Source organism: Spodoptera frugiperda, chromosome 30 (genome assembly GCF_023101765.2).
Source record: "Spodoptera frugiperda isolate SF20-4 chromosome 30, AGI-APGP_CSIRO_Sfru_2.0, whole genome shotgun sequence".
Taxonomy (NCBI): domain Eukaryota; kingdom Metazoa; phylum Arthropoda; class Insecta; order Lepidoptera; family Noctuidae; genus Spodoptera; species Spodoptera frugiperda.
In genome coordinates this window covers 2,295,485-2,322,955 of record NC_064241.1, presented here as the reverse complement: position 1 = coordinate 2,322,955, position 27,471 = coordinate 2,295,485, and the positions used below count along the sequence as shown (strand labels likewise).

The 27,471-nt window shown below is 37.0% G+C and overlaps 3 protein-coding genes across 4 annotated transcripts; 2 read left to right on the top strand and 1 right to left on the bottom strand.

Annotated features, from left to right (window-relative positions):
• Positions 1-556: 556 nt before the first annotated feature.
• Positions 557-1,965, top strand: LOC118269890 (uncharacterized). The gene has a single exon (XM_035585256.2). It carries the CDS (start codon positions 813-815, stop codon positions 1,560-1,562), a length of 750 nt encoding a protein of 249 aa, XP_035441149.2. The 5' UTR covers positions 557-812; the 3' UTR covers positions 1,563-1,965.
• Positions 1,966-2,068: 103 nt separating this feature from the next.
• LOC118269739 (trypsin-like) lies at positions 2,069-9,558 on the bottom strand. 2 transcript variants are annotated; one of them, XM_050707131.1, is made up of 7 exons: positions 9,346-9,558; positions 7,258-7,456; positions 5,231-5,390; positions 4,283-4,445; positions 3,372-3,590; positions 2,890-3,064; positions 2,069-2,630 (listed from the first exon to the last, which is right to left on the bottom strand). In XM_050707131.1, the coding sequence occupies exons 1-7, from the start codon at positions 9,541-9,543 to the stop codon at positions 2,512-2,514; spliced, it is 1,233 nt and encodes a 410-aa protein (XP_050563088.1). In that variant the 5' UTR covers positions 9,544-9,558; the 3' UTR covers positions 2,069-2,511. The 2 variants fall into 2 exon arrangements, with proteins under 2 accessions (XP_050563088.1, XP_050563089.1); XM_050707132.1 differs by having other exon boundaries at positions 9,266-9,440.
• A 6,666-nt stretch (positions 9,559-16,224) lies between these two features.
• LOC118269693 (transmembrane protease serine 9) lies at positions 16,225-27,064 on the top strand. Its single transcript, XM_035584943.2, has 6 exons — positions 16,225-16,374; positions 18,865-19,024; positions 24,166-24,356; positions 25,173-25,270; positions 25,830-25,992; positions 26,238-27,064. Exons 1-6 carry the CDS (start codon positions 16,314-16,316, stop codon positions 26,369-26,371), a joined length of 807 nt encoding a protein of 268 aa, XP_035440836.1. The 5' UTR covers positions 16,225-16,313; the 3' UTR covers positions 26,372-27,064.
• The last annotated feature ends 407 nt before the right edge of the window (positions 27,065-27,471 follow it).

Here is a 27,471-nt window from a genome sequence, read left to right as displayed (position 1 = left end):
GAAGATTGAAATTTTCTAGTCAGGAACTGGAAATAAAATTGAGATTGGCATCGTAGAAGAAATTGCTCGAACTTGGCGGACACACTGCCGTGTGTCTAGATAAGATTCCAAGAGAATGTAGGTTGGTAATAGTACGAATAAAATAATAAAAGAGAGATGGTATTGATGTATAATATGAAGTATAATTTATGGATAATTCTAGGGTTCTAGAATAGGCATTGATATCTCTGTTCTAGTTCTAGGTTACAATCTTGATTCGTGCTCAAGCAAGCAAGTGTAGCCGTAGCATTAATTTTCCGTTCAGAAATAAGAATCACGGATTTCCATTTTGCATTAAATATTAATATTTGATTTAAAAAGTTAGTAACATTTAGTATAGTTATTTAGTTTAAATGTAAGACATTTGTATAAAATATCTTTTTAATTTTTTTTTAAGTATCGGAACCAACGTAAGTAAAATCAATAAAGTTCTAGTACTTTCCACATATTTCTGAATTGAGGAAAAACATTGACATTTTTCGCCGCTGAACGTTCCGTATTCACAATAAAAATATATAAAAATATTTAGCATTAAAAATACGAAAGTAAATCGCGCAGATCGATAACATCTTGATAAAGTGTTACCTACAGTTGAGATAGCAGATATTGTATATGCTACACTTGTGATTTTAATACTGGACTGGATTAAGAAAACAGCTGTCGTATAATTTTTGTTTGTTGCGCAATAAATAAAATATCAACATTAACCAGCAAAAATAACCGAACTTACAGTTTCCCATCGTCATCTCTAAAATCAACAAGTTCAACTCACAATGGCGCAAAACAACTTCATGGACAAATTACGGATATTTTTTGGCATAAAACAGGATCCGCCTAGAAATGATTTTAGAAATCCAATTTGGAGTTCCGACGACGAAGATGACGGTGATGAACTATACACCAGACACGAAATGAAAGAGTTCTCCGATTCTATAGACATTCACCGAGAGTTCTCTCGACAGATGCATGAAATGTTCCAGACCTTCAGCGCTATGTTTGGAGACATTAGGTCATTCACCAACGACAACCCCTTCGATTCTTTCACGACCATCAACCCACTGCCGCCAGAGCAAGGTGAAGATGCACAAGAACATTTCCCCACAGGAAACATACGGGACTACTATCTGAAGCCCGGCTACCACAAGCACCCGCAAGAGCAGTTGAAAGAAGACATAGATTTAGATGGTAAAATATCATCAAATGAAATATCTGGATTGCTCAAAACGAAGAAAGACAAACCGATTGTTCCTATCACACCATTCAGTGGGGAGTTGGTACCAGGCCGGTCATTCTGCCAGACCATCATCACCACAAGTGTAACTAAGCCAGACGGATCGATTGAGACCAGGCGGATAGTGAAACGAGGCAATGAAGTTGTTGAAGAGACAATCACATCCACTTCCACAGGAACTGACACGCGAATGTCACCACTCAACCCAGGTTTGGATAACTTGTCAACTCCTGGCCATATTTACAGCAATGTTCTGTCGGAACTTTCCTCACTATTTAGACATTTTTACTAATATTTAATCCAATTTCTGTAGCTGTGTATCTAGACCATTTCAATTTAATGTATTAGTATAAGAAAACAATCTGTATTTTCTCTTTCTTGCAGAGGAATAATTTTGAAATTATTATAATAACTTCATAATAACTATTTGCATGTAATGTTGCAAAAATATAGATGTTTAATTACAGATAAATTATTCCATATTCTTGATGTAGAGTATCCACAAAATGATATTTAAATTAAGGCTCAATTATTACTTGTGGACCTGAATACTATAGAAAATAAATTAATTCCGGTAGTATGTAGTCTAAGTAGTGTAGGAGCCTTTCAAATATCAAATATTATAAATATAGATCAAATAATTGTCAGCTTATTTATAAATTATGTCATAATTAATACATAAATACATCATAAAATCTTGTTGTTTTCTTTACATCAATGTTATACCAAACCAACTGTTAAAACACCTATGATGCAATTCTTTAATTCAATGTTGCAACTTTTAATAAAACAATTAAATAAATCTTCCCAAATTATTTATTAAATAAATACTATTGTTTACAATAATAGAGAGCTACCTAGATAATGCAAAAGTTGAGGGACAAAGTTACAAAAATGCAACCAAATATTAAATGTACACTGATAGAACTCGGCTACTGTTTAATAGATTAAATAAAAATAGGGTAGGGTCATTACTTTGAAACATTTCAGACATTTTAATTGCTATTTATAATTTTACAATTAAAACATATTGTAGGATTTACATAAAAACAATTTCGTCCTACAAGCACTGCACACAAAACTAGCTAGAAAAACCAACTATGTATTTGTATTTATTTTTTAAACATCTATATCTCGCACTCCAACTTACAGGTACCTAATTCTGTAAAATAAATAACTGAGTCCATCACTATTGTCATAACTTTGTCGCGTCACTTTTACATGTGATTGAACATTGCCATTTAGTTGCAGTAGCAGGCGTCGGCCGTGTTGCTCTTAATCCACGTCAGGTATCGATTGACCCTCGAGTACACGCCATATTTGTCGGGCCTTGCGCAACCCTCTCCCCAAGACACCACGCCTGAAATCGCAATAACATTTGAAATTAGATCTTGTCTTCCAAATAGCTGGGTAACTTTCTAATAAGTAGATCCAGAACTTTCTAATAAATACAGTTTCGTGCTTTCTTAAATCCGTCCTTTATGGATAGATGATATTACCAAGTTGCAAACAATCGAAGTTTTTGTCAGCTTTGTGGCAAATAGTCTTTTTCCAATGGTTGTCAAACACAATGATTGACTATTAAAGCTTTTTAAATAACAATGTGTAACACTACTAACCGACTTCCTGGTATCTCTCAGTGGTTTGATTGAAGACATGTAGGGGACCTCCGGAGTCACCCTGACAGGCGTCACGGCCACCATCAGGCTCACCAGCACACATCATGTTGTCTGTGATCCGCCTGCCGTATGATCGATCTCTGCACTCCGCATTCGACACGATTGGTACCTTCACCTGGGGGTAGAAAGGTAGGGTAGATAGTAGATACAAAAGTAGGGTACCTATATAGTAGATAGATATCTAATTTCATACTTATATTAGGTATTCGAAAAGGCTTTGTATCCATTTCTCTGCCAGTTTACTTAATCTGATGCAAATTAAAGACACGTGCAATATCGTCTATTTATCAATTTATCATTATGATGCTAGACCGGCTTACAATTGCATCAGTCGCCGTCACTGTTCTTATCTCAGATTTATTTTGCAAAACATTCGTGAATTGATAGCGAAGATCGTGAAGATGAAAAACAACAGGACAAACCTCTTGCAGCGTATTGGAGACGGATCCTCCTTCGTCCGTGACACCCCAGCCTATGACCACGGCACACTCCCGTGTGAATGACAGTCCTGGTGTAGGCAAGCAGACAGGTCTCACTCTGACGTCATCAGCCGGGTCTGGCGTTGCAGTAGTTTCTTCAGTCGCTGGGGTAGTACCATCTTCATCCCGGCGGATTCGTTTTACTGCAGTGCTCAAGTCCAACTGTTGAAGAAAAAAGTGAAATTAGATATTTGAAAACCATTACTTCATAAGATTTATAGTACGAGTATCTCATGGTACCTGCTACTGCTTAGTCCCTATCTTTTTCATCCTATTTTGGAAAACTGCCTTAAATCTTGGCGTCGTCGACAAAATTGCCAAAAGTGATAACATACCAATACTAAACTCTTTCGTATATCTTGATTTGATCCAGATCTTAATTATCGGGCACTTAATTACCTATGTTAAAACATTGTTCTCCGAAAGAGTGCAAGTAAAAGAATTTCGTTAGCGATGAGGAATTCCATTTCGTGAAAGTGATGATTTATCACGCAATTCTACTTCAAAACAAACATTAGTTGTTTGCAAGTTTGCATCAGCGGAACGGATTGATAGAGACATAGATTTAGCTATAGCGTGACGAACGGATTAATACGTTTAATAATTAAGTAGGAGTTACCTACGCTGCGTGCTCTATTGATTAGGTACTTATATCCGTAATAGATTTCGTTGAAACTTATTTTATCCTTAAGAAGTCATGTAGATATTTTAAAAAAACTTCGTCCACTTTTTCCGAAACCCTTGGTGACCAACGGCCATACATCGACAGCAAAAGACCTAACAGTAAACTGAAGTTCTAATTTATAAATGAAAAGTCCATCAAGACCTTAGATACTTTAAAATATTTAAATTACCCTTTCATCAAGCCTCATTAGAGCAATATCATTGTCGTATGTGCCAGGATTGTACCGCTGATGTCTGATGACGGCCGCTACCTTCCTGTCGATAGTCTTCGTCTCGTTGGCGTTGGACGTGTCGTGTTCCAACAACCGAATGGTGATGCGCTCCTTGCGGTACCTGTAATTTTTTTTAAAAGTGAAAATGTGATTTAGTGTGGACGATATAGTTATCGTCAGTTCGCTTGTCTGGCTTTAGTCTAAAGCAGATTGTGCAAAAACTAAGTTTGACTACCGACAGTCATAACTGTTCTCATCTACAAACCAGGGGTTTACTTATTATTCTGTGCCAGGGGCCTTAGTCTGCTATTACAATTGTGTCAGAATGGTCGATCATTGAGCAGTGCAAGAGGGACGGAGCTATGTAGATTGTATAGCTCCGTCCTCCGACCCCAGTGGCTAGGTACCCTACCTAATGTAATCAGATCAGCGTGAGAATATGCACCTGTTTAATATTAACATAATCATTTAGATGCAGTTGACTAGAATGCAGGTGGCAGAAGGCCAATACTGCGTGCAACATAATCTTTTCTACTATTTTTAGGTACCCTCCTAAGCTTTGTTATGCACATACCTATGTTACTAGGGACAAGTTGGCATCAAATACTGAAACGGTACTGTATTGTTGATCTCTGAATTAATTAACCTAGATGGTAAATTAGAATGTAACAATAGGTACACAAGTAGGTATATAGGTACCACCGCTGGCCGTCATCCATTTTGTAGGAAAATAATTGGGTGCTACTTTCTAGAGTAGCATTTTACTTTCCGTTCACATAAAAGTCTTGTAGGTAATGATGAAAATGTGAGTTGAAGATATATTTGAGGCCACTAATACATCTAATCAATGAGGTAATACACCAAAGTCAAATCCGCTACAAATTTCCAAAGCCAAAAATCACTTACCCAGTGCAATGTGCAGCTGTGAGGACATAGAGATCGTTAATGAGGGATCCACCACAGAAAAATCTTCCGTTGTACATCAGCATCGCCATCCAGGGATATTCACGTTCTTTTGTCTCGTACCCACCAACTATACGGCGCTTTGTTCGCGCTAAACCACATTCTGAAAAAGAAAAAAGTAGTCGATTTAGTCAATAATTCTACACTGTTGTAAATTCCATTGAGAAATGGTGATTATATTTTTTTTTTTTTTTTTATGGGACAAGCCCGCCACAACCTCCCACACCGCTGCAACTCCTGTAAGCCAGGATCTACAGTAGATACAACCATGAAAACACCGGAACATTGAAGTCCGGCGCGTCCCAGGGACATGAATGACTGTCTTGGATCCCGCAACGAAATAAATCAGAAGATATTATTAGAGGAGAAGAAAAGAAAACGATAGTTTCCACTTCCCTCGGTGAATTTAATGCAGGAGACAGAATGACTTAAGCCTTAAGGCACAAAGAGACTCCACAACTGGGAGAAGCCCAGTCGCCAAGCACCACGGAAATTTGACTTAAAACTAAGTGGGTCCTATGTGTGAGCTGTTATACTTGCTTCCAATAATAGGTATGGCAAAAACGCCTTAACGCACGGAAATTCGTTCTAGACTCCACAAGGTCCGTATAATAGACTACACCTGATGAAACAATTAAATTATCTAGCATAGTGTTACGCTCAGATTGCCAGAGACCACACTCCCAGAGTATGTGATGGGCGGATTGCTCATGTTGCAACTCCGCTGTCGAACATTGGCACCATGGTGAATCAACGAGTTTAAATGAGAACAATTTGCTTTTAAAGTTGCCATGGCCAGTAAGAAACTGGGCAACACAGTGATCCACCTCCAACCATGTCCTCTCCAGTCGCTCATGCACGGATGGAAAGAACTGGTAAAGGTGACGGCCCTTGGTGGAAGATTCCCATCTGCACTGCCATTCAATTAGAAGCTCATCCCAGACGTCCGTTAATGGCTTAAGCAGTCTAGCAATTTTGTTTCGATCACGTTGTGCTAGAAAGTTTGCGGAAAAGTTAGGTCTCGCATTGTAATACATAGCAGCACGTCGCTGCACCTCAAGATCGACTGGAAGTAGTCCCGCGAGCACAGGTAGGGCCTCTGTGCTAACCGTCCTATAAGCCTTACACAGAAAGATCAAGGCTAGACGCTGACCTTGAAGAAGCTTCCGCCGTACCGCGCCTATTGTGGCCCTATCAGCCCATACTGGTGCCCCGTAGCACACGCATCCTAGGTAGGTTGCTCCATATATGGTTTTGAGCGTAAGAAAAGAGAGACCCCAGGTAGCCTTCGAAATTCGCGTGAGTGCATAGAAATTATTTTTGGCTTTCTCACTAATAGCCTTAATATGTTCAATAAAAGAAAAGTTTTTTTCTAAGACTAGACCGAGATAGCAAACCGACTCCTTTCGTTTTACGGGAACGTTTTTGAATTTAATGGACGGCCATGATTTCAAGTTTCCTTTAAGCAATAGCTGGTAAGTTTTATGTGGTGCAAAAGTTAATCGATTACGTTCACCCCAACGCGAGATCTCACCGAGGCAGTCTTTAGCTAGATGGTGATTATATTATCATCATTCACAAATTAGGTAAGCTGTACAGAGGCTCACGAGGAACCATAGGGATGCGCCGTAACGTCTTGCACTGTGAAGGATCTTGAGCTGGTCTATTGCGAGGGACCGGTGCCGGTGCTGATAGCGGCCACCGGAGAGCTTTTAGCGAGGTGAAAATTCCACATTTCCAAGTCTTTCTCTCCAAAGAATTTTAACGTTCTTGGCGAAACTTAGTAACCCCATGTTGACTCTATCATCACACCAAAGCAAAGAGTTAAATGAAATTTTAGAACTTCAAACGCAATTTACGCAGTACGCCAATGCTTTACTTCGATTTTGAACACGGAGCAAATACAAAGGGACTGATTTCAACAAAATAAAATCTAAGTACTAATTAACGTATTCCATGAAAATACTTACGACAAGCAGGACAATTGCTGGGAGGGTCCTGATAAACGGGCTTGACAGTAGTGGAAGTTGGGTTGTTCCCAAGTAGATTACTGATCCATTCGATGAGCCCTTTCTCTTTCTCTTGAGGTTCAACCATGGTCGCGGCCTGACAGCTTGTCCAGCCGACCAGGCACACCAACAGAACAGCCCAATTCATCGCGATTAATATCTAGAAACAAACATATCCTTTTAAGTTCTTGAAAAATAGAGTTTCCATCAAATCTCGTGAATATTTGTCTTTGTTGCTACGATAGAAAAAGCTAGCAAATATCCCAGAGAAATTTATTTGACACCTAACAATTAACTTCAATTAAGAGACCTGCACTGCGTTCTCATACATTCACATCTTGGAAAGTGTAACAAGTTCAATCACATAATTGACACCCTTATCACAATCAAGCAGGCGTTCTTTACAGCTCATTACAATTTATTTGGATATACTTAATAATCAGGTTTCCAACGAGATTGCATTGCTGATAACGCTAACGGAGAATCAAGGACACGACGTGACCGGGTCAAAAAACCCGCTGTGGGTTGCTGAGGTACCGCTAACTTAAGATCACTCATCAAAACAACATTCGTTAGCATTTATTTTGGTTTTTTCAACACTTGATAACGACAAGTAACAAGTCACGTGGTGAGGATACCTCAAGGAGGCATATTGGGCCCACCGACGTAATTGTAATGAGAATATGCAAACAAAAGGACGTATCGTCGGTACATCATCGCTCGGCTGTGTTCGTGAAATGTATTCAATATAAAGAAAGTTTTCTCTTCCAATTTGAATATGTCTCTTTTAAGGTTAAAAGAATTACGAGAATTTATTTTCTACTAACAGCTTAGGTTGGGACCTCTGACCTTAATGATTTTTTACCATTCATTGTTGCTACTTATTTAGGAAATGTTTAAATTCTTGTTAGGCATTTCACACATGCATTGTTTAATTCGAAGAACGTTTAAGGTAAGCGTATTTAGTTATTCGTTAGAAATCGTCTTACAACATAATCGAAACGGCGGCTATAAATAATTTGTTGAATGGTGAGTGATAGAATAAAATTGAAATTTCCCGATTGGTATGCGTGCAGCGTGCGACTCCGCGGTTCCCGGGACTCTCTACACTTTAGATAGTAGAGAGTCGTCGGTTTTCCTCCTCTTCGATTATTTCACAGAAACGAAAGTGGATTCACGGAAAACTATTTAGTATGGAAACTTTTTAGGGGTAAATAAATGAAAACTATGCAAATTTTGCAACATCCGACAACGCGATGAGGGTAGTTGTAAACGTTGCACCAGAAAATTCTATAGGTTTGATTCTAATGTGATTGAACAGAAAGGATTATTGGGGACCTTCAAAGCAGGAAACACAGGTTGTCACCTGTCGATAGGTATACTTATCCTGATTTACCATTTACATAATAGATACCTATGAAGATTTTCTACGTTGTATAGCTTCATGTATAGTTATATTTAATGTAGAATGAAATACTTAGGTACCTACTTAAATTAAAAACAAACATCGTTGGGTCATGTAAACTACACGTATACTTGATTGCTATCAAAAGAAAAGAATTTAAAAAGCGCATTTTAAATACAACTGACGTTGTGCAGACGTTAATTTGAAATGCATGTCATGTCAACACGTTTCCAACGGAACAGGTAATTACTTGGTTTGTTAAATGGAATTTTGCTTAAACTGGAATTGGAATGTTAGTAATCTGCAAAGCAATGTGGATAATTGTAAGGATGAAGATGATGTTGTTACTAAATATTTCTATGCTTTGAGTTTACGTTTTATATTATAAACTACAAAGTTCTTCATGAGAAGCAGAAGTGTTTTAGAATACGACCTTTAATTCTATTCAACCAGAAGTCAAAATATTAAGTAGGGGCACCCTACTATATACCTATAAGGGCCTTTTAAACGAAGAAACGAAACCTTTTGGACAAACAATTAATTAAGATAAGAAAAAATACAAACCGTTGTTTTTAGTTGTGATCACAACACTGCACAACACACCACGAATAAAAATCAAGGTTAAAAATGAAATCGGAACTCACGAGGAGACGGTCACAGCGTGTAAGGAGGAGGACGAATGGCGGTGACGACGCGCCTGCACCGCACACACTACAGACCGCAGACAGGCCAGACCACCAACACTTTCTCCACTCCGCTCCACTTAGTCCTGCCCACCGTATGCTGGGCCTACACCCGCACGACCACTTATAAACACCTAATGCCGATGTCACAAATTCCATAACACTGATATTTTGCAAAATTATGGAATTATTATCTGTAATGGCGTAATTAAGAGCATTAGCGAATCATGGGGGATCATAATAGATACCTATTGCCTACATGCGATATAGATCTGCTTATACAATCATGTTTACCTACTGTGGTTATGAGCTAAATGACCCGCTTTGAATGAATTTTACTCAGGCCATTATAAGCTTGTAGTTGCACTGTAGTTTAGTGTAGTGTGTGTGTAATTATTTATTTTATTGGACCTATTTGATAACTATTATAGTATTCATTCAAGTCAGCGCCTGATACTTTAGTTTTTGCTTATTGCTTAATCAAAGCGCCTTGGAAGTTGAAATCGCAGTGAAATGTATTGAAGATATTTGCTTTTTATACAGTAGTAGGCTCCAAATTTTTATATTTGTACAATGTACATGTATTCCTATTACACTTGCAGCAATTGTGTACAATAAAAGAGATCTAGTATTTACATACTGCACACGCCAATAGTGGGATGTTTTCAGCGATATGCAGGTAGATCTACTTTACTCACCACGATGGGCGCCAAAAATCGAACCAGTCAGTGAATTGGCCTGACTTTCGGGCCAGTAGAATACCAGCGTTAGGCCTTATCTTGCACATGCTGAACTGGTCCCATTTCACCGCAGACAAAATACACATTGTCAATTTTTTGCTGTACTTGTCATTGTTCATTTTATTTTTGTTTTTTGAAATAAATGTTTTTTTCTTTTCTGAATTAATTTGACCGCACGGTTGACGCAGTGGCTGGGCAACTGGCTACCGTGCAACGTGTAGCGGATTAATTTCTCGTACTAAACAACTCTTTGTGTAATCCACAAATTGTTATTTAGGGTCTGGGTGTCATGTGCATGTGAACTTGTATGTTTGTAAACGCACCCACGTCATAGGAGAAAATATTAATGTGGGGCACGTTTTTAAAAAATAATTAATTATTATATACCTCAATATACCATAGCACCTAGCGATAGCTAAAATAACTAGGCATCTCATAGACCTACATAGTAATGAGATTTTTATTCTAATAACATCACGATTCACCAGCGTTTGACCTCTACTTTGTTATAATAGCTTAACGAGCGTAGGCCATCAATTCACATTGCAACGAAAGATTGTGATTTTCCTTACCTGAGTAAACGAATTGGATCAGCTGGTACGGCAGTTACATATATTGTGTTTATTTTTTTAGGCAAGGTACTTAGTCAAATAAGAATTTATAAATTTTCCTTACCCGTCTTAAACATAGGTAGGTCCAATTAAATAATAAATACGGTTGGTGCGGTGGCTAGGCATCCGGCTGCCCGGCAATGTGTAATGGGTTCGATTCTCGCACGGAGCAAATCGTTGCGTGATTCACAAATTGTGGTTGCGGGTCTGGGTGTCATATGTATGTGAACTTATATGTTTGTAAACGCACATATGACACAGAAAATCCGCTTCTCGGAGAAAATTCTAGTGTGGAGCAACGTTTTTTAAAAAGAAAGAAGAATTTTACATGTAATAACCCACGTTGGTCAATAAATTAAATTATTTTAAATGTTATATTAAGTATATAATGGTATGTAATGGCTTCGTTACCGAAACAAAATATCCCCTTAACAAACACCTGGTACCTTCCTTTTTCTGCTAAACACCTACTTAAACCTTACTTATTTTTCCTTTCTTGGTATTTTTATTTGAGATTTAACAGATAAAAATTAAATTACAAACAGTTTTAGTAAAAGAGCAGCCTACTTAGTGCTTATTTAAGAATTTTACTGGTATTGTATGTTATCTGCGAGTACTGGGGACATTTAAGAGGCTTTTACCTTTCTACCCGGTGCGCAGGCGCCGTACAGCACATAAGACCATTGTAACTAGGCCAAACAGGCAGTATTGGAACAGCAACAATAAATTCAATACTTGTTCCAACAAGATTCCGATGTTTTGCAGAAAAAAAAATCTCGAAAAACATGTCTTGCAACGGGAATCGTGATCATTTATCTCATTACAAATGCTAGTGTGACGACCAAAGTGCGATGTTCTGGTCAAAAGTAAATTAAGTACTGCGACCTAATTGTTCGCTTTAACTTTTGATAATAAATTACACTTTCATTCATAGATTCTGTAATATTAGTTTTCGTTTTTTATTTATTTATTAGCGAAATAATAAACCGGTAGTCCAGTTGATGTAAAAATATTACGTCAGAAACCAGTTTGTCTGCACAAACCTTGAAGAAGTGATAGTTTAAAAAAGTATTGGATATCTTATTTTATTATCCAAATTATTTTATCTTAGATGTCAATATCCTCATAAGCCCAGAATAATAAATCACATTAGTTAATTGTAACTTTTAATAAGTATTCCAAGTTTCAATGATTTTGTGTTTAGCCGAAAAATGCGACGGTCCCAGACTAGAACCTTGAGGAACTCCCAATTTTAGTGGCTAGCGGCTGTTGAAAAATTAATGGAGGTTAATTAATATAAACAAATATTTTAAAATAATGAATGTGATGTGTTCATGAATCATTGTTACACATTTAATGATCGATGACAAAATGGTGCAATTCAGAAAGGTGACAATAAAATAAAAATGTGGGTCATTACATGGTCAAAGTGTATGCAGGTCGATACCGGCCAATGTTGGAGCAAGTATGTCAGTGCATCAACTACATTTCGTTTCACAAATATTGTGCAGAGGCGTTAACAGATATGATAATAACAAAGCTGGTATTACTAATGGTTTCCATTAAAGTTCATAAACGGTGAATAACTTTCGAGATTGTGATGAGGTTTTATTTTATTGCTGTAAACGCATACCAAAGTATTGCAGAACATAATTTAAACCAATACTTTTTTATGGTTTTTTTTATAATAGTTGCCTTTTGGTATTAATGAGAAATATCGAGATCATAGTACGAACAGGTACTAACTAGGTAGATATTACTCGTAATCACCAATAGTGTGGTGTGGTCACGCTAGTGAACACAAAAAAGACATACATAGAGAAATTAGATATTCTAATGGAATCTTCTGAATAATTATATTAGCGATATGTCCGAGTCAGACCTTAGACATCGCTGAATTTCCCATTTTTTCTCTTCAAGTAAAATACTGCGAGAAGTAAATGACCTACACGTTGCTTGAAAGAACAAAACAATTTTGTAAAGAAACTAACCCTTTGAAAACCTCTGACACAGTGCCAACAAATAATTACCCAAGTGTTTTACGGCAATATTTGTTTGACACCTTTTACCGAAGATTACACAATGGAAAGTCATTCTAAGCACGACTCATGGAAAAACACGGCAATATTATTATAGATTATTATTTATTCATAATTCTCAAGGGTACTGCTAGTCCAGTCTCACATAACATCGCAGATCTCGCAGAAGATGGGGTAAGGAAAGGTAAATATTAATACAATCTGACGTAATAGGGGATGAGCCTATTAACTTACATTGGTTAATAGGTAATTAGGTACATAATAGTTGAATTGTGCCCAGTATATGGCAATAGGCTCACCCCCTATTACATGGGACCTATCACCATTTTGTGTTAGACACAAAATGGTGAAAAGTGGGTGTACATTGTATAGCGGCATTACGTGCCGTATAATGTGCATCTCTGCCTATCCCTTTGGGGATAAGAGGCGTGACGTTGCATATATAGATACATACTCGTAGGTGGGCTATCTTAGAAGAAATGGAAATCAAAATGAAGGTCAACTAGATTAAAGCTCCAATGAAAATTAAACATTTTCATTTGCCAATGCTTCTCATATTAGTTTACTAATTACACACTGACACAGAAAAGAATGCACATTTAAAAAACTAAGAGAAAGCGTAATAGTGAACTAGTATGAATATGGTAAAGCAGCTTTGTAAAGAATTGCTTGACGACATTGAACTTTGTTAAAATGTATGAAAGTGATACAAATGCTAAATAAGTGTTTAGACTTTAGACCAAATATGAGACAATCGACGATAAGTTGACAAAAACGGAGAATCATTCCGAAAGAACAGATTCTTCGAGCTTCTATATGAAGCTATCTGAACAGGTCAGTGAAAAATAATTAAATTAGCATCTAATCAGGACAAGAGATAGATAAAAGTGCACCACAAATAGTTTGATACGACCGGCAATCTTACAAAATGTAATTTGCAGGTTATCAGGGAAAATTAGTAACACTCGAATTTCACATTTCAAAAACCTAATTATGTAACCTACAAAGGAAAAAACTTTGATAGGTTTAGGTACCTATTTTACTGGCAATTGAAAGTTTTGAAAAAAAAAACTTGTTAAGCACTTAAAATATTAGTGGGTGTGTTCTCATGAGTAATGGAACTTACCTATATTTATACTCATTGTGTTTAAGTATGTTCTCACAATAGTTTGGGTTGTTTATTGTACTTTATTCAGAGCAAGCACTTAAAGTTGCAACCGAAATATATCCATTTACCTACTAAATGAATGGAACAAGACTAAATGAATCAACGGTACATCGGAACTGCGACGTAATGAGTTCTATTCACGACGTGTGCGGTGTAATCAACTCCATAGAACATACCTTTCTTTACATTCGATTAAAAAACAATTTGAAAGTGAACTTTTACTTCTCAAAATAGGAAAAACATTCTAGCTCAAAGCAATAAATTAAATTCCCATTTTAAATTAAAGAAGCTCTCGCTCGATTAAAATTCTGTTTCTCATCGTTAATGTTTAATATAAATTATATAAAATATTAAAAACGTCATCGAATCGAAAATGAATTGTATAACAATAGTTGGATATTGTACGGCGGGTAGGCGTGCATCGTTATCTGTATACGGGTGGCCCGTCGCCTTGGCACCGTTGCACACATCTTCCACACCTCGCGACTCTTTCCATGAAACTAACCTTCAAAATACAACACAAGGTCACCAATGTTTGTCTAGACAAACTGGTGGTAACCCTTCGGTAAACATTTCGCAAAACGAGGAAGAGATAACTCGAGACAGTGTTGAGGTTCAAGTATCAATGTTAAGTAAATTTCGTCTTTCAAGGTCTCTACAACTGTAACTGTTTATGTTCTTCCGAGTTCTGATTGTATGTGGATTTTGTAATCCACATCTGTCACACATTTACCTACAAGTTTACCTATTTATATTTTATTGAAGCTACGGCATTGTGTTATGAGACAATAAATTATTACATACGGTATTTACGCATGCTGGCATTACGCACACGATAAATCAAAAATAACATGTACCTACAGTATTATTCCACGGTAAAATGTAAACAAGAAAGTAGAATGGTGAGTCGATGTCATTCCGACGGCCACTGGGCGCCGCGAAGCCTTCGTACTACCTCTGCATAAATGTTTGTTCCGAAATATCAAAAATTGCAAAACGTTCAAAATACAACGCTTTAATCCTGACATTACGTAAAAAGTTGAGTAAGATTGTCCAAATATAAAAGAATTAAATTGAACCACTCGAGCCATCCGGCACCGGGTGAAATTAAATGCACGTTGCGTAACATTCAAGCTCGACTTTCTGCAAGGATACTATAATATGCGCACTACACGCGACCTACTCACGGGCGACTTCGCGACATCCTTTCTACACACAATGCTCAAATATCAGGTTATTTTGAGACGCACTTCTTACAAATATGCAAAAGCAACGACATAAGCTAAGATCACAAAGTTCACAAGTACATAAATATTTATATTCCGATGACTACGCAAACTAAAAGAAAACACTTTTACCGAACACGATCCTACGTAGGTATTTTACTGAATAAACAAATCATTATGACTATAAATTAGGAACGATAGTCAAGCGCTAAATTAATTCCAAAACGCATCGCTGCATCGTGGTAACCCAGACATTCAAGAATTTGGAGCAATCAATTAAACTAATGGAACGTGAAAGCGATCACATTCAGTTTATCTGCGCTCTTATAAGGCATGCAACGGGACCCACGCTCATTTAAGGGCATACCCCTATTAATTAATGACAAGATATACCTACCTCTGCCAACTTTGTAATAATGTGATGTAACTAATTACGGAATACGATTTTCCGCTACCGGCCGGTCGCACGTGAATGGCAAGCTTTGTTTTGTATTTATGCATCTTTAAGAAGGGGGCTTGCCTCTCGTCCGTGCATGTAAGAGGCGATCGAATGATGAATATCAAGTCGCACCACTACATTCATTTGCAATAAACTTAACTTGTTAATTTAAAAGATCGATTGAAAAGATATCCGACACGTGAAACTGACACATTTTTTTCAATTATTAAATGTAATAGGAATAATTAACGGAGAACCCTAATTAGAAGAATGATTCACTACCTAAATGGTAAAATTAGAACGTGTTTTCCATCCATTGGCAGGCAAGTAGGTCAACGCCATCTGCACAAAGTATACGAAGCTGTAGTAAACTGCAACGTGTATTTGCATATGTTTAAAAGTAGAACGGATTAAAAAAATCAATGACAGAATGTTGAACAAATTGCTCAATAATGTCTATCGCTTCAAGGTCATTATCTAATGTGGTGGTCACTGGTGGTCCTCCCACGATCCCCGAGCGGGCACGGCGCGAGTGGGGTGACGCGGCCGCCACCGTCACTCGCTCAGTCGTCGCGTTGCCGTGAACTTGGCCTGATCTGGTCTGTCACACTGGCCCCGAGGCCTTATCGGAGGCGCCGCCCACGGCCTATAATAGCTGGGCCGGCGTCTCCCCCTGACTATAGAGTGGGCTGTGACTCCGTCAGACATGTTTCGCGTCCTCTGCTTCCTCGCGGCAGTCGCCGCAGCCACCGCCTGCAGGCCCTGCAGTGAGTGACATTCTATTATTTACTTCTGCAACCTTTGTTTCAACAGCTATCAGCATTTGTGGTCAAGTGAAGTGCATTTACAGCAAAAAAAATATTTTACCTGTAAATAAGAATATATTAATTAATTTCCCTAATTATAAAAAAAAAACTTAATTTATAAAATATCTGCGTAAAAATAATTTGGTGAGTAAAATTAATTATCTACCTACTTACATTCGCGATTTCAGTCAATGAAGTGGTTTCGTAACTAGCCATTTTCATTCAGAAGTAGTTAGTTCATATTGTTGTGACAAGTGGATATGATTGTAAAACAAATTTTAATTTCTAATCTCTTATTCAATAGACATTACTTCAGTTTTGGTTATGTCACAAAATAAGTGCTAATAGTTTGAAGTGCTTCTAGAGAGCGGCTACTTACCGCCAATGCTTGTTCGCGTGTATGTTTGTGCAGAGATAAAACCGCTGAGATATTTTCACAAGTATGTTAAGTGCCCCGGATGTGTAAAGTCGTCTTCGAAATGTTGAATTTATTGTCTGTCTGTCGCCTATCAACAATTACATCCGTGACTTCGTGTAAAAAGCCCGCGAAGCGAGCATACCGAGCCGTTCAAGTTGCAGCGAGGAAAAGGGCTTATCTTTATCGCATTTTGATCGTAATTCACGACCTGGTTTAGTATCAGCTCGCCCCCTGGATCTCGCCCCTGATTGCCTAAGTGCATCAACTCGCCCCTTAAATTATTAGATACTCCAACTCGCCCCCGATTGTTGGTTAGTTAAAAGTACTGTCAGCACTCTAAGTTTATAAAATATTTAAATGAATATTTTTTCTTAAAAATTCTATAATGCCTTGGGATTTAATAGTGATTTATCACAAGTGGTTAAATTACTTACCAGTTTTGTTAACTGTACATTTTTCTGAATATACCTTTTTTAGTTAAATTTCAAAGAGAATGCCGCAAGGGGCGAGTCGATGCATCAAAATAATTATTTAATTGTTAAATTTTTCACTCGCCCCGTAAGGGTTTTCGTAAGGGGCGAACCACAACTCCAAATTAATAAAAACGGGGCGAGTGGAACATTTTAATCGGAAGGGGCAAGATCCAGGGGGCGAGCTGATACTAAACCCACGACCCAGTTAGATAGCCAATGCTTCTGTTACAAAAATGCACGTGTAGGAAAATTCATACGAAGTTCGTATCAATGAATTCTAGTGCAGGTTATAAAACGAGATCAATTTGGCGCGAATGTTTGTTTACTAACATTACGTTCTAGTATGCTAATGAACTTCGTCTGTACGGCGTCGTCACCTTCTCTTCTATTGGACGAAATATTTCGGTTTATATGCAAAGTGAAATGACTTTTATATTAGATTCCTAAAATATTGCATCAGCTTATTTGTGTGGTAAAAATATGTCAAATCTAGCGAAAAAGCAAAAGAAACTTAAAGAAAAGCTTTCACTTAAAAAACTAGGATAAGTCAAGTCTTATTTCGTACAATGAATTTAGACTTTGGACAAATCGGAGCTTCAAACAAAAAAATACCAGTGAAAGAAATCAGATATTTGAGGACGTAAAACCTGAAACTTTCGAAAACGGAATTCAGAAAATGCCATCGGGTCAAAATAAGTTAGCCAAATATTTATTTGTTGTTATATGCATACTCGCACAGCCTCCATTACAATTGCTTCATATTAGTAATCAGTTACCGCTTGACCTGTCCTCAAGCAACAGGACTTGACCTGCTTGACAAATTCATAGGAAAAAACCTAGGCAGGAAAATAATCTATTACCACAATCTATCTAAGTCTGTTTATGTAATTCATCAGAAATACCCCGTTATAATTTCGATGAAATAACTAATAATTCCGTAATGAGCGTAAATTCCAGCAACATGGCTTTGATTTATAGACCGTCTAAAAGATCAAGTTACCAAATTCCTATACGATGTTGGTAACATGATACTATGATAGTTCATATCTTTACCGGTAGACAATCGGTCTATGTCTATCTTCTAGATACTAATCTAGAAGGTCATAGACCGCTAGAAGATTAGACTATCTTTACTTCTACTGTGTGGACTTTCGACTGTTAATGAGGGCTCTCAATCTCTACAAGTTCTGTTATGAACTTCACTGTACCTATGTCAAGTTGCCAATTGAAAATAAAAGTACCCTAGTATTTACTCACCGAATTATTCCATCAAATCCACTTACCGTTACTTTTCATCGCTGTTTAGTAATCCTTTTTACTGGCAACAAAACCTGTTTTCATTTATTCACACGATTCATATCAAATCTTTGAACAAGTCGTAATATAATACGGCTTCCCTTTGTTAGGATTTATTATATCTCTCAGAGATCGCCAAATTATCATCATTAACCCTTCGTATGTTTGGAACGTGGATCCACGCGAGACACAATGTGTTTTCTATTGTTGTCTTATATACGGCATACAAGATGTTAATGGTCACTACATTTCCATTGCTTCCAGCTTGTGGTGTAGCTAGAGGAGCTCGTGTCGTGGGTGGTGAGGGTGTGACTCCTGGAGAGTTCCCTTGGCTTGCTGCCCTGAAGAGAGACGGAAAAGTCATCTGCGGAGCCACCGTAGTTGCTAGAGATCATCTTATCACTGCTACTCACTGCGTTCATGGGTAAGTCATCATTCAAATCAGCAAAGGTACATATTTGGAGCAGAATGTAAATATATTTTGGTTTGCAAAACCACAATCCGTATTTCCAATGAAAATGGTCTTCGTAATCTCCCAAAAAACTGCAGTCACAATACAAACACAACAATCACTTCACTTTGAAGTATTGTTTACGTGGTTTAAAAGTAAAAACACTTAAGTGGAACCTCTTATATGTATCTGATACTTCAGTAGTACCTACCGCAAGTTTTCGATAGCAGTACTCATACCATAGTGCTAACAATCAGGTAGGATCCCATAACCTTGGTCAGTAACTATGACACTGACCTCGTAACAAAATGTACGTAATACGTGGCTTATCATACAAAACAAAGCTAGTTGAAGGACGTCTTACCGATACATATAACTAACTATCTATTGGTCCTAAGACTGCAGAGGTAAATAGGTAAGACGACATAATTAAATATAAAGTTACGATGTACGTAATAATATAAATATTAGACGAAGACATAAAATATATAAAACTTTGACCTTAGCAAACGAAAGATCTCAAAACGTGGATTTTATTTACTAACATCAATTGCGACAGGGATCTTATTTCTCAACAGCTTTTAAAGATCAATGTTAGTATATCAATATCAGTATGTGATATATATTAAAAGATCGTGTCACTATCTACTAAACAGAAGCTCCATCAGAACTTGACCTCTCGCAACGCCGAATACATATAAGGTGTTACAATAACACTGTATTTGTAAATTTTACACTCTCTAAATTTTATTTAAACATTCGATGTGATGCCGTTTTGTTCACACCATGTTTGGAAGTGAGAAAGCAATTTAAAAAGTAGAAATCGAAAGTAGAAAACATTGCAGGATCGCAAGGATGTTTCTTAAAGTCATCTTTATTTAAATTATGATTTAACACAATTCTGTTAACTTTAATAATGAGTTTCAATTTTTAAACTTTATGAGCCTTTATTAGCATAATCACACCCATTCAATGAATGTTTTTTTCCTATTTCGCCCACACAAAAAACAAGGTCAAATGTCATGCTCACTCGGTGACCCATTCAGCTATCTAGGCGATGAACCTAAAACTCTAATCATTATTGCCTCGGGAGAGATGATGATGTTGATGGCCCACTAAGTGATTTATTGACACATGCCTTTCTATAATATCAATTTACATTTGCAAATCTGACTATTAGTCATACAATTGACATGAATATCTTATACAATAAGTAATAATAATCGTTTTATAGTTCCGTTGCTTTGGACTATCTGCAAACAATAGTCTATGTAGGTGAGTACTAATTGGTGAAAGTGGATTATTGACTTTGATGGAGGCATCAGAAAGTCATGTCATGAAAGAATTTGTGGACAAAGAAGTGTGAATAGTTGAGCACCTGTCACCCGTCGGAAGTCATCGTGGGTGCTCAACAGCTCCATACAAATGTTTATAAGGTCAAGCTTAATCATTTTGTACCAGGAATTATATTGTCTCGTCATCGCACCTATAATTTGGTAATTTCCATCCAATGTACCTACTACTATCATCGGCACCTCAAATGCTTTTGTTCAATCTAACTGTTAAACGTGACTAATACGAAAGAAAAAGTCACTTTCATTAACCGTAAAAAGTAATTTAATTGGTGCCATCTCGATATGAACCACGGCCGAATGTAGGTACTGTAGTGATGAATTTTGACCTCTCGCCTTAAATGCTAGTCCCAGTTAGATAGCCAGTAAGATACGGAAGAAATACTTGCATGAGAGTTCGCGTGTGTTGGATTTCGATCCTTTTAAAGTAAGCCGATAATTTTGAAGACGAGGTACTGATTACATATGTTAACTGCATCTGGCTACTAATAAGCAAGGGGTAAAGCAAGTTCTACTGTTAACCAAGAACGATTTTTGTTGGAAACCGGTACATGGGCGACGGAATGTCCCAAGGGTTCCGCAAGGGACGTAATTAGGACCAAACTTGTTTCTTCCTGAATCTGCGACGTAAAATACCTATACGATGTCATTTTGCCATATTTTACTTTTTTGCAAATAAAACCTAATTGGTTGTACATGCATGAACAATAAGGAAGAAAGTCCGTTATTTATTGAAATAAGAGGTTAGTTATAAATTCGTTTCAGTGCCCAACACCGTTCGTCACGTTTTATGACGAGCTCTGAGTAAGGATTAGGATTCCTTTTAGGTTCTCAAACATATTCAAAAATTTGCTTTCTGTAAATTATTTACCTACACACATTTTTTTGTTTACCGATATCGATTTTACGCTTTTTCTGGCGGAACAGTAAGATATTATTATGGTTTGACTCTGAACTATCTAGTTCTGCATAGTTCTTTGGCCTTCCAGACAAGTACGGAACCTTGTCCTGTCTGTCAAATTCAAAGAAACAGTTACATATGAAATGCATTGCATTTAGTTAAAACTTTTACAGAGTTTGGTTTTAGTGATGTTTTAATTAATTCCATGCAATCGTAACTGTTAAAATCTGATAACAGGACAAATGTGCATGTCCGTGTATGGAATGTGCATGTGTGCATTGTACTGAGCGTTGCCTCCTTGTGGGATATGTTTTATGACTTCGCATTTGACCCTCAATTCGTTCCTGCTTTCCTTGCATTAACAGGGGCCAATAAAATACTGTTGCAACTGCACAAGAATTTTTATTTATGTCAATTTGTTACTTACGCATTTTATTACCAGTGCCAGCCACTTCATACTTTCTTATTCGATGTTCGACAATCGTAAAGTTACAAGAATTGCAACAATATCATGGGTGGGTGTTAACTGTAAAAGTTGTTGGTGCGAAATATCATTTAGGTATCAGAAATCCATTGTCATGCCATAGCATTCACAAGAAAGATCTGTTCATTAAAAATCACACCTTGTCTGCTTACATCACCCATTATTTTTGAAAGGTATTTATGGACCCTCCATTCATTAATTGATGTAACGCTCGTAAAGAAGAAGTTGCAGACCGAAGAATTAAAAGATTTATTGCCCCAACAATTAGGTATAATTTCAGAAACTTTAGTATCTTGCAGCATGATCATATACCCTTTCATATTTACCTGCAACATAGTTTACATAACGTATACAAACACGTGCCCTTAAGGGTCCCAAAACAATACTTACTCGACCTTTAAAACCTCCGATACTCCGACACACTTTCTTTGCGGTGCGGTTACGTAATAGGCTTTTTTTAGTAAACTTACAAGTTTTATTTGTACTGCACAAATAACCCTGATTGGCCCTTGGAAGAAAACAAAGACATCTTCATTATTTACAAGGGGCTCAGTGAGTCAGTGGTATGACAAAGACTTAAAGTAATTAATTTTGAAAAAGTTATTGACACAAATACCAAAAGTTGTCTACACGAAATTCTATAGATAATCATATAGTACTTATTAAAGTCGTTACTATTTAGGATATCTCACATCTTCCGTAGGATGAGTCACAATTTTGGGACAAGGTAGCAAACGTCTAATCTTCAGTTTATCGATACTAAATATCTACATATCCGGAGCTGCGGACTACCTAGCGGCACAGCAAGCGGGTTTACCGGGGTCCGAAAAGCAGGAGTAGCTACGGGGTAGTTTTTAGTCAGTAAGAGTCTGACACTTCCTCTCGCCTCGCCCAAGGAGGGAGAATTCATTGGTCTGACACTCCCTCTCGCCTCGCCCAAGGCGGGAGAATACATTGGATGATTTTCCCCCCTTAAAAAAAAGTATCTACAGTATGTAGGCAATTCAATATATTTAGTTCCCATACATTTGTGTATTGTATACGACACCTATCACGTCCATAATGCATTATTTATTGCCGACCACGACCTGAAATATATGGCAGAGTACGGAGATAGAGGCCAATGTTAGACGATGTCGCGGTCTCACCTTGACGTTGAATGATCTATGTAAACCTAAGCCTACCTAACCTAAGCTAATAATTTATTTATCATGGTTCCTCAAGTTCTAAAAAAATATATGGACTTCTTTCAGCCCTTTGCGCTTGTTGCAGTTTAAACAATCACTGAATCAATTTCGATGGAGATAAAGAGAGAAGATTTAATCGAGCTTTATGAAAACAATACTAGATATGGAATTAGTGGATGATAGACATAATTTGTAATTTGTCTACTCGTTTGCCACCTATTCCATAAAACAAAAATCACCCAAAATTAAAGATGGCACGAATGTCCATCTTTCTTTGAAAGACTGCAAACAAAATCAGATTCTATACTCGTTCGGATGTTTTACTCGTAAAAAACATAACCATTTCGTAATATATGCATTTTATATTTTAGTCAAAATGTGGGCAAAGGCAAATGAGTGATGCAGCTGTAAAGTTACATCACTCCAATGAGGTTAAGGTCGCGTTGGATGCGCTCGCGATCCTTTTGTCCTCTCCACTAGCCGTGTAGTGTCACGAATCGATTGTTTCACATCACTTACCGATGTGTGCCGAATTTTAATCGCCGCTTTAATGAGATACAGCTAAATATTTTACATTATAAACCGTGAAACTACAAACACAGATACTTCGTTTCGTAAATTCTGTTGTTTTTATTTTTAAAGGTCGTAAATGTGCAACTAAGTGATGCCTACTTATTTTGGTAAAAATAATATTTCCGTTGGGTATAATTAAGGAGTACCTTATTATAATACAAATTTTAATATGTAGGTATAAATAACATTATTGGTTTACGGTTTATTTTATTATTAACTAGCTTCTTCCAGCGGCTTCGCCCGCAGTCCCGTGGGATAAAAAGTGTCCTATGTGTTATCCTAGATCATGTTCCAAATTTCATCCCGATCCCTTCAGTCATTTTGACGTGATAAGTAACAAACATAAGTACTTACCTTCACACAAAGACAGAAACTCACAAACATTTCAAATATCAGTAAGATTTTGTTCCCCTGTCTGCTGTAGGTACCTATAAGTAAATTAGCTCTCTAATTATCATCTTCACATTGCCTTTTAGATTGATTTTAAAATCAACATCCATTAGGTCCGAGGGGGGGGAGTCGATAAAAACAGGATGTCTAAATTTTTAACAATAAATAATAAACTTAGTTAAATTAGCAAATAAAAGTATGACATTTTGGTACATTTCTACTTCCAGGATTGAAGCGTCACGGCTATCAGTGCTCGTTGGTGAATATGACGTGAACAACTCGAGGTCTGACGGCTACGAGGTGATCCACGTGGTCCAGCACCCTGACTTCAACAGATACACCTATGACTATGACATAGCTGTTCTAAGACTCGCTGATCCGCTACCAGATAGCCTATTCAGACCTGCCTGTCTACCCGGTAAGATTGAAAAATCAAACTACTAGATACTTACATTTAGTAGCGATTTTCGATTCAATAAAAGAAAATGGATTCCTTAAGTAGCGTGATATTTATGAGTAAGTAAATCCTTTTTTGTCGTAATTAAACAAAAATGTTCTGATGCTGGTTGGTTCCTTAGAAAAAAATAATTGGATGACCTTTACTCATTACAAAAAAAAAAATGATTTCTTTTTCTTAAATTTATAAATGGCATCTGACTGATTTCTTTAAAAAAAAATGTGCCAGTATTTTCTGTCATGTAGGTAATATAAAACCTATTTTCAGATGTTTAAAACTGGTTGAAATGGTGGAAAAAATTGTTCGATGACATTAGCTATTCTAAAAAAAAATTAATTCTTTTTCTTATGCTAAAGGCGTTTCCGCTATCTTTTTCAAACAAAATGGCCATTATTTCAAAGTAATATAGCTAATAAATTTATTTTTAATCAAAACTTTTTAGTGAAATACAATACCAGTTATAAAAATATCGATGTCATATTCATTAGGGGGACACAGAAAGTATTTTGTTGAGTTGTAGGCACTAGTCAGAACATTATGACAAGGGTTGAATACGTTGAAGCCTTTAATATGATGTGGATATTGCCATTGTAGAGTATTTGAACGTTGCACCTAAAGAAATTCCGAACTTTCAACAATGAATAAAGAAATTAACTCTTCTTTGTTTAGAAAGGAATGTTTAGTTGTAAAGGAATCACGCGGTTATTTGCCTTTAAGTCCATTTTAGGATACTTATGCCTCAAACATACATATATTAAAACGTTATTAAAATTGTAGATGCCGAAGATATAGATGGTCTTGAAGGCGAGGAAGCCATAGTGACAGGTTGGGGCAGCACAGTAGAAAAGGGGCCAGCTTCCAACATACCGATGAAAGTAAGGAAGTAAGCGCGCGATCAGCATGTGATAGGATCATATAATAAGCATTGTAATGGAACTGAGCTTATGACAAGAATTCAATTAAACGAAATTATTTCCGCAGTCATAGATCCTGTCATATTCTAGTCGCGCGCGTGTAGTAATTTGTAATGTCTCATTGTCGGTGGAGGCGACGCTGTTGTGCTTGCTTAGGTAGGTAACTAACGAACGAACTACTTACCTACTTGGAAACGGGATTTTATTTACATTTGTAAGTAAAATGCTTTTTTTTATTTTAGTGCCCGCGGAACTAGTTGGCCGCATGCGTTAAAGTTCTTAAAGTTCTTTTATTTATTGTTTTCAATAATTTAATAATTAATTCTTCACAAGATCTAAGGAGATTGGTGATCGTTGTCTAATCTAATCTCATAATTGTTGCAAGCACTTAGGAAGCGGTCAACTAGTTTCACGCACACAATACCTTTCTATTTTAGAGAATTATTAATAAGCCTTTTGCTGTGAAATCCATTAACAATAAGGTTTTACAATTTCTTTCTAACGTCTATTCTCTGTTCAGGCTGCCGTACAGATCTGGGCCCAAGAGGAATGTTCAGGCGCAGGCTACGGCCGCAGGAAGGTGACACCGCGCATGTTGTGTGCGAATGCACCCGATAGAGATGCCTGCACCGGCGACTCTGGCGGCCCACTGTTGGTCTCCCAGCCTTATTTCACTTTAGTTGGTAAGTATTCTATTATATTAACTAGCCAATTTTTTTCTTTCTTTTAGTTTTTAGTTAGTTTTTATTCTGTTTTAGGTATAAGTTGTAAATAAAGTGTAATCATAATAATTTAATTCAGGGCGATTAAAATAATATTTTGACTACCCAAATAAGTAAAAATAAACTACTAATAATTTGGACGGTAGTGCACAAAACGATTACAGCGCCACTTAATCGCAAACTATCTTACTAATTTATTTTTTCAGGTATCGTCTCATGGGGTCGTGGGTGTGCTAGACCGGGATACCCTGGCGTGTATGCTAGAGTTGGTCGTTTCTTGCCGTGGCTGCGAGTGGCCCTCCGTCATGCCTGTACCTGTCAGCCACCAGCTTACGGCTGAAACTTATGAGACTGACATCGATTGTAAATAGTGACTAATAAACATGGCCAGTTTATTACTACTATGGACTAAGATACTTTTATTAAAGTATACGTGACGTGTAATGCATCATAATCATAATACCTATTTTACTTGCATTTGGTTGTACCGTGAATACTTTGAATGAAAATGCTCATTCAATCACTTCCAGTTTATTAGCGCCCATGCCAGCTTCTAAGAAACGTGCACATAAGTGTGCTACGTATATGAAAGTGTACTTAGTCCGATTTTATACAAAATAAATGTAGGAACACCTAGGTATTTTACCTTTGAAATGGAGGCCGCCTAAACACTACTGTAAATAATAAGAAAAGTTGTTATAGTTGTATAAGTTCATGTAGTTTTTTGCAACTTCGTATAAATCAGCATAATCCTAAAGGTCTAAGTTCGTCTATGTAAATGTTGTGGATGATGTAGCTATTCCTTTACTGGATTTAAGCAAATGTCAGTATTAAAGTTGTATAAAATCTATCCGTATTTTAGAGTAGATTAACCCTAATGGCTGTGATTACCTTAAGATTCTATGTATTGTAATGTAGCTAATTTATGTACGTATAACAAAAATGTTAAATAAAAATTTGTGTAAGTACTAAAACATCAATATTGTGTATAGCATAGAAATCAGATAGCATCTAATAAAATCGCTTAAACAAAGTTTTGTCGTTTTATTTAACTACACAATACCTTGAAATAGCGTGGCTGGCTAGAAAATAAATTGTACATTATTTTTGGAATCCTAAACTGGTAAAGTAACATAACACAACGTCACATAACGTCACGCCTTTTAATACCCGGAACGATGGAATGAGCAGCATATCCAGATATCAGTTTACAATGTTAGATACACCTACTTTTCCCAGTAATAAATCCCAAAGCCTATTCACAAGCGAGCTAAATAACCAAAATGATTATCGTCAGCACCACATGTTCTCTTGATAGAACTTAGAAATCAAAATTACGCAGATTGCATTCAGCGATCTTAACTCCTCAAAACCATTACAATGTTTCCGTCGTTGCACTCAGTTCAATATTTCTGTAAAATTGAACAAAGCTAATCGTAG